The sequence below is a fragment of the Notothenia coriiceps genome, unplaced genomic scaffold, assembly GCF_000735185.1.
Source record: "Notothenia coriiceps isolate Sejong01 unplaced genomic scaffold, NC01 NC01_scaffold00026151, whole genome shotgun sequence".
NCBI lineage: Eukaryota > Metazoa > Chordata > Actinopteri > Perciformes > Nototheniidae > Notothenia > Notothenia coriiceps.
This window is the reverse complement of record NW_011358852.1, coordinates 15909-24229: the sequence shown is the minus strand read 5'-3', so window position 1 is coordinate 24229 and position 8321 is coordinate 15909. Positions and strand designations below refer to the sequence as shown.

Sequence of the window (8321 nt, the reverse complement as noted above, 5' to 3'; positions counted from 1 at the left end):
ACTGCAGGAGATTCTGCAAAACTGTTAGGTAAACTAAAAGAGTGGACGCCCATAATCAGCTGATAAAAAGCACCAAGAGGAGTGAGCTTTCTTCCCTCTGTTGCTCATCATTTTTGATTTAATTTGATTACAATCCTCAATGACACATTAAAAATGTATTTTCCACACAGAATAAAGTTGTGTGCTCCTCTTAAGTCACCTGCGGTCATCCAATTCAAATGAGTCAGTGGTAAACATTTTGACTAAAAAGATGGAAGTTTTCAGCGTTCACTAAAATGACAAAATGCAGAGTGTGCTCCAGTCAATTATTTTCTCCTGTGTTGGAAACGTTATTTTTTATTTTATTTTTTCCTTTGATTACGTCACTGAAAATCATTTTTTCAAAAGCTCCATACTTGTCTATCAACCCATGTAAAACATTGTGTATTTCTCACTAAAGCTAACCCCAGGACACAGACCTTCACACTTTAGCCTAGTTCTGTGGGCAAGAAGCATTTGAGATGCTCTGCCAATAATTAGTATTCAGAGCGAGCAAGTCAAAGACAATTCTTTTCAGTCAATTCATGTTGACTCATATCCTGGTTGGATTGGTAATGTGGCCATACAAATGTTAAGTGTCAAATTGAATTTAGACAATCATATGACATTAAAACTGGAAATATATGGTAGCTGTAGAAAAACAACTCAGGAGTTAATTATTGCCTTTATATAAAGGATTCATTTAGAAACAAAACATTTAATCATTTATAATACAACTCTCAAACTGTTATTAGATACCTGATACATCATGTATTCTTAAATTAGGTAAGTAAGTAAGGTTAAGGTCTTTATTTCACTTAATTGACTTAACATAAATCAGAAAGACCATCTCAAATGTGCACACACTGAAGCTAAGCATAATTGCACACAGTCAGAGGCTTGCCTAGCAACTGGCTTGCATTGCTAGGCAACAGCTTGGGTCCATGTTTACTTCCTGTCAGCTGATGTCATTCACATACACAGCAACCAAGGAGTATTTACATGTATGTATAGGTTACTTGCACTGCACCAGGAAAGAAACAGACACATCCAGAGTGTTGACATTAAACACTGTGAAACGAGTAAGAGGATTGAAACCAAATGTTTTGTTGGCGATGGACAATTCAACCCCCAGCTAGCTCTTTATCAGTGGGAATTGAGGCTAATCCGTATAAGTCTACCCTTCCCTCACACTATACAGGGTGGCGTAGATTGTAGAATCCCCAATTCACACACATGTATTAGAGTTTGGATGATAGTCAAATCAGCTGAAAGTACTATTGTCGTACATTTCGCTGCTTGGTATGAAAATGTCTGCTGAGCTTATTCTCAAAGTCACATTTTAATCACGTGTATAAGGGAGATGCACCCATTGCAATTCCCTTGGAAGTTCCGAGGGAATTTAAGCCTGACATGTCAATTCAAAGAACTTTAATTTACAACATATGCAAACGTTTTTTTTTGTAGTTGTTTGTTCAAATTAAAATATTGATAAATACATTTTCTCCAAAAAGAATCAGCAAATTGCAGAACCTTGATTATACTTCAACACACCTCCCAATAAAACTACTCAAGGTTACTCGACAAATTAAATCTAGCTAAAATGAATTGCAGTATATCTCACTTTATTTAACACATCTGTATAACACACTAGTTCCCAATAATTTTTTTAAGGAAACTTGGCCGTTTTTCAACCAGCTTAGTATCACTATTGTGGGTGGTATGAGGGGTGTTTGTGTATAGTGCAGACCCTTGGTGAGCTCCGGGCGCCAGTAACACAAAGGAAAGCCAAACAAGGCCCATTTGCACACACCACCCACAATGCAACAACACAAAGCTGGTTATAAAATCTGCAAAGTCTCTATTTACAGATGATTATTTTGGACCTTGCATGGCAGGCTCGATGTCTCTTTACTTGAACCATGAAACCATCATGCTTTCAGAAATATCTATCTGTCGCCATAAGTGGTTTATCCCTAATTACAGAAATATCAGATTCCCAACAAGAAATGCTTCTATTGCTCTGTATTCAGTGAGAGATGCAACTTTAAGCCGAGCCACTTGCTGATATTTTAATTCTTTATCTAAATCCCTCAGGGTGGGCATCCTAAATGAAATAAGACCCCACAGTTTGATGATTGATAGGTGTGTGGGCTGTCTTTCATTTTGACACACAGAACAATGTTATAATAAACATACGTATACTGTATGTTAAATGGATATATCCGCCTTCTTTCATTTATCTTTCCATTCCCACAACAATACACATAAAGAAATGGCATATTTTGGACATAGTTTGAATGTTATATATAACGACTTTCTTTTTGCTTCACCCTCATAATGGTGAATACACATGTCACTTCATGTTCAAGAATTAGAAAGGGCTCAAACACAAAGGTCTTCACACACAACTGTTGGATGCTGGGGGTTTTGAATATCCCATGATGCACGTTACAGACATCTTTAATCCATTATTCTGAATTCCTCCTCTTTCTGTCTACCTTCTGACCCTGAATGTTCCCTTCATCTCTCTCTCTCTCTCTCTCTCTCTCTCTCTCTCTCTCTCTCTCCTTGCTCCTGTTATGTTCCTCCTCCTTTCAGACACAGCAGCAGCCTCTGCAGTCTGAACGGTGTTAGCCTAAATAATGACGGTGGTGTAAATTGCAGTTTAATTGGAGCCCTTGAGATAGGCCTGTACCCTAATGATGGCAGATCTAATCAGGAAGTGTAATCTCTCCATCTAACACCAGAGGGATTTCAATCTAAGTTTGGATTTCAATGTAGTTATTTTGTCTGGATCTTAATGTATAAGAAAATTAGGAGCTGGCAGACACGCAAAAGTATTTTCTAAAAGTATTTGTGGTATAATCAGTAGGACAATCAAGGTGTCCTTAAGCTGTCTTTGCTTGGACTTTGGATTGAGTTAACATAGTGTTTAGTAACTGTTGAACATGCCTTCTTGTGATGCAGTGAGAATAAGGGGTGACAGCTGATTAAATAAAACAACAGGACCAAGCTTACTGATCTTGCCTCTGTGTTTCACAGTATGGACGGTCAGACAGCTACCGCGTGGCCACCACGCAGGACAAGGATAAGAAGGAGTCGCCCAAAAAGAAGGGAGGCAAGGATCTGGATGATCTCAAGAAGGAAGTTCCCATAGTAAGTGCACTGCTTCCTACTTCCAGTGGCCTCACTCGCTGTCATTTGACATCTTTTTTCACCTATTTGTAGTGCCATTGGTGGCTCACAAACCCCCAAAATGTCATTCCAAATGAATACAGACAGTAGAAAAGCTGTGAAAACCCATCTGTAGTCTGAATTTGCAAAACATTGTATCCTGGCCTTTCTCCAGCATTTAGAGAGCTGCAATCCAACTGTAATTTAATCTCCCTGTTTGAAAAAAAGACAACATGACATTCTCTAGCAGCTGGTTTCACAGTAGTGCTAGTTTGAGTTAATATACCAGGATATGTAATCCTGTTGTGGAGGGATTTTCTCCTGTGTGGTGCAGGAAGCCCAACCCTCAGGATATCCCTTGTTAAAAGACGTAATAAGCTGGGTCATATACAAGTATTTTTTATAAAACCTGAAACTTTAGCCAATTATAAACACATAGCTTCAGAATCACTTGCTCACACAACACCAACACGATTGCCCTTAAAATGTGTGTTCTTTGAAAAATGTTCCATTGCTTATTAGTTTCTTGAGTACAATCAGCATTTATATGTTTTATTGTATATAATAACTAACCGGTTGTTTTAGTTTAACTTTCTATTTGAACTCTTTGTAGACGGAACACAAAATGTCTGTTGAGGAAGTTTGCCGGAAATACGCCACTGATATTGTCCAGGTAAGTCAGAAATCACACAACGTCATTCACGACGTCATTCAACTTGATATGGTTTGTGTCCTGGTTTAACTGAGCTGATGATTCCAAGGTTGTTCATTTTACACTGACCTCCATGTCATAACACACATATACACATTTATTTCAATTTCTTAATGGTTATTTTACATATGCATGTCTTTTTGACCCTTTCTTTAACTTTACCTCCATCAACCCTTTATGATTCATTCCCTGCCTCCCGCCTCAGCTGATCCATTTTGTCTTCTTCTTTCCTCCTCTGCGCCTATCAGGGTTTGACCAATGCCAAGGCAGCAGAGTACCTGATCAGGGACGGCCCAAACACCCTGACTCCACCCCCCACCACCCCGGAGTGGGTCAAGTTCTGTCGCCAGCTGTTCGGGGGCTTCTCCATCCTGCTGTGGATCGGTGCCCTCCTCTGCTTCCTGGCCTACGCCATCCAGGCTGCCACTGAGGACGAGCCCGCTGGGGATAACGTAAGTGGACAGTTGCACTACTGTTTTGCAATACTTGTGAGAAACCACATATCAAAAAGCACCAGAGGGGGTAAACACATAGAGAACTACTTACTTCTCTCAGTGTGTATGCTACTTAACCTCCAGGACATCACTCAAAAAGCGATTTGCTGACTCACTACTCCTCAGGGGGGTGTCTGTGTCACTGATACAAATTGTGTCAGCCTTTTGTCTGAATCACTCCAACCCGTCCTCGTCTGACACACACCATCCTGTTGCCATCCATTCCTGGGCCCACCCCAGGGAGAGTGAGAGTCATGGCCATATGAGAGTAATGACAGTTCATGGGTCAGCTTGTTTTATGGCGGGTCAGAGCGCAGAGTTGAGCCGAGACTGAGAGTAAGTGGCACTGACACACAGTATGAGAGGACAAAATACTTAGATGTGACCACAGGGAAGCACTGGGGGTGAAACAACAACAGTGACCATTCAGCATGAGTTACACACTGTATCACTCACCCAGGATATCAATTCACAACATGATCAGTGTAATGCAGTTATGTCAGACGAGAGGACCATTTCAAAGATTGAATGTGGACCTTCTTATGACGATTGTCATGAAATCCATATAGGCAGAAAACAGATGATCATGTCCAAATGAAACCGCATGCTGCTGTCAGCTAAAGGATGAAACCTCTATAAAAGACAGTTTGTGTTGTTTACAGAACTTCATGAAAAAGTTCCTTTGCCTCTTTTCCAGCTTTGGATGTCAGGATGCCTCACTGATCATTTGTTAACGTAGTCACCGTCTGTGTCTTTCCACTGGTCTGTTATTTGTCTTCCTTTCCTCTGTTTTGACATTTTTAGATAAATTACGTTTTATTTTCATTTCTATCTTGTCTCTGTAGCTGTACCTGGGTATCGTGCTGTCAGCTGTCGTCATCATCACCGGCTGCTTCTCCTACTTCCAGGAAGCTAAGAGCTCCAAGATCATGGAGTCCTTTAAGAACATGGTCCCTCAGGTACTGGAAGCTCAATAACATTCCTATTTATTTTCCCAATCTCTGATGTAACTTACAATTGCATTACTTTTGTGCCTTTCACCTTTTCAGATTTCAGTTGGTTTTGGCATTACATATTTACTCTTTCCTTCTTTTTGCAGCAAGCCCTGGTGATACGTGAGGGAGAAAAGATGCAGATCAACGCTGAGCAGGTGGTGGCAGGAGACCTGGTGGAGGTGAAAGGAGGAGACAGGATCCCCGCTGACCTCCGCATCGTCTCCTCCCACGGCTGCAAGGTGGGTTACAGCCATAGATACACTACTGAATTTGTTTAACGCCAAGAAAAACTGTAAAGCTCAGTGAGGTTTTGTAGAGGTCTCAGTTGCTTAACAAAGTCATTTCAGTAACAAGAAAACTTGACTTTCAGTGGCAGTAAAGATGTGATTGCACAGTAGAAATCAGTGTGAGTGTGACATCTCCTTCAGCTTCTGTCTTCCCTGTTTGGAATCTGCCGGATGTGCTGGGTGAATCATTATTAATTAGAATAAGCACAGCATCCTCACAATGCCAGAATAAATCACTGTAAATTCATAATTAAACAGCTGTGTAAACGGTTGATCCTCATGCTAAATTCACACAGATGCAAATGTTGCTGTAAATCCTCAAAGTCACCTCAAATGAGTCTTGGAATGCTTTGATGTGAAGTTATATCTTTATTGAAAACAAACCGTCTTCATTCAAATAAGTGCTTGGTTTTAGAACAAAGCATTGAATGTCTGTCATATGTAACTACATCATCACCCTACAAATGATTGTGGTTATACAAATATAGTGGAAGGTGGACCAGTGCAAACAATGTTTTTTGTTTGTATGTTATTAATAACAGCCTTATGAATAAGACTTCAAAGCTTTGAAAACAAAGGACCTCTGTATAGCATCACAAACAATCAACACATGTACAGGGAGTATGAACAAAGAAAATCAAAACACAGGAAACACACACAAGCTGTTTCTAACTGGCCTTGTAACTAGTGTTATGCGGAATGCACCAGTTATCCACTCCCTTTTTCTCTCCTCTTTGCTTCTTTGGTTCTCACACTTCCAGGTGGACAACTCATCCCTGACCGGTGAATCCGAGCCTCAGACGCGGTCCTCTGACGGCACCCATGACAACCCCCTGGAAACCCGTAACATCGCCTTCTTCTCCACCAACTGTGTCGAAGGTAAGGCCACGATCACTTCTATGAACATGTGTTGACTGTAGCTATACAGTTTAGCTCACAACCTGTGTTCATCTTAATTGAACATGCTTTTATAAATGCATAAATAAATGCATAAACTAAACAATTTAATGCTATTAAATATATATTTATTTGTATAAAAAAACGACAGGTAATCACGGATTATGATGGAAAACAAGAATCAAAAGCAAACACTGTCCGTTGGAACTTAAAATCTCTTCAATTAGTAGTTTATAGTACAGCAAAGTAGAGAGATTTTGTTAAATAATTGTATCATTCAAAGATAGTACATTATGTAGGCCTGGAAAAACGGTTCTTTTTTTTTAATAAAAAATGTTGTTTTTATTTTCCTGGCACAAAAATGGAATAAATATCCACAACACAACAAAACACAGTCAAAAATTGTCATCGCCAAAATCTTTTCTATAAACATCGGCACCCGCTGAAAAATGTGACATCGGTGCATCCCCACTTCTATCCAAAATCTGAATTACCATCGTATATTCCACAAAGACGGTATAAACCAAAAACTGTTAGTGTAAGCCACTCTCCTGTCTTCTAACAGTTTCTATATGCACAGTTGGCTTCATGTGTATGTTTGTTTTGTCTTACTAACCAAAAGGCAACACAATAGCATTCACTGTAGATCACAGTCAAAGTGTTAGGTGTGCTGAAGGATGAGGGCTTAGTGACACCGCTGGTCTGGAAATGTGAGCCCATTTAACCTCATACCTGTTCCGTCCCATCATATTACTGGGAGGCCCTGCGACTCTCACTGAGCTCCACAGTGGAAGAATAGGAAAAGATGATGGATAGTGCGCTCCTGTGGACATGTTAGTACATTGCATTTGGTCCAGCACCAACCAGTCTGTTCAGGCAGTTGTCTATACTCAGTCTACACATTTTCATTTTCATTCTGACATGTCTGTTTCTGTTTTGCTCTTTCTTCATCTTGCCGTGAGTAAAGAAGTTAATAATATAAACGACACCCTCTCCTGTTTCTCTTCAGGAACAGCGCGCGGCATCGCTGTCTGCACTGGAGATCGTACAGTGATGGGCCGCATCGCCACCCTCACCTCAGGCCTGGAGACTGGCAAGGTACCATATTCATTATGTTATATTATGTCTTTCATAAGCACAAAATAAATGGAGGTTAGTTTTTTTCAAAACTGGCTTTTTGTTACCATAACAGTCAGGGATATTTGTCATAGTTTGTTAAAACTAGTATCTGTTTTGTCCCTTTACTTTATTTAGTCTTTGTCCCCTGTCAATTCTCTTTAGTTTTTATCATATTTAGTCAGACTCATTCTGTTTTTTTTCGTGAAGTTTAAGTTGAAACTAACATTAAAAAGGTTATTAAATAATAACAGAAGAGCTTCGAGCATTCCAGTGAAAGTCAATCATCTTCTTCAATCAGTCCAAACACCTTCTTCTTCTCCTACTCTTTAGACACCCATTGCTAAGGAGATCGAGCACTTCATCCAAATCATCACAGGCGTGGCCGTCTTCCTCGGCATGTCGTTCTTCATCCTGTCAATCGTCCTGGGTTACTCCTGGCTGGAGGCCGTCATCTTCCTCATCGGAATCATTGTTGCTAATGTTCCCGAGGGACTGCTGGCCACCGTCACTGTGAGTAGAAAGAGACATCTCTCAATGTTTGATGGTTAGGTAGGGAAAAGTTATTGTGTTTCTGAGGGACAGGAATTATTAGCTATGTTTACAAGGTTGATGTCCAGTTGTG

At 40.1% G+C, this 8321-nt stretch overlaps 1 protein-coding gene across 1 annotated transcript; it reads left to right on the top strand.

Annotated features, from left to right (window-relative positions):
* The first annotated feature begins 2969 nt into the window (after positions 1-2969).
* LOC104956618 (sodium/potassium-transporting ATPase subunit alpha-3-like) lies at positions 2970-8321 on the top strand. The gene is made up of 9 exons (XM_010784132.1): positions 2970-2987; positions 3064-3177; positions 3809-3868; positions 4156-4359; positions 5247-5360; positions 5501-5635; positions 6445-6562; positions 7590-7678; positions 8030-8321. The coding sequence occupies exons 1-9, from the start codon at positions 2970-2972 to the stop codon at positions 8246-8248; spliced, it is 1071 nt and encodes a 356-aa protein (XP_010782434.1). The 3' UTR covers positions 8249-8321.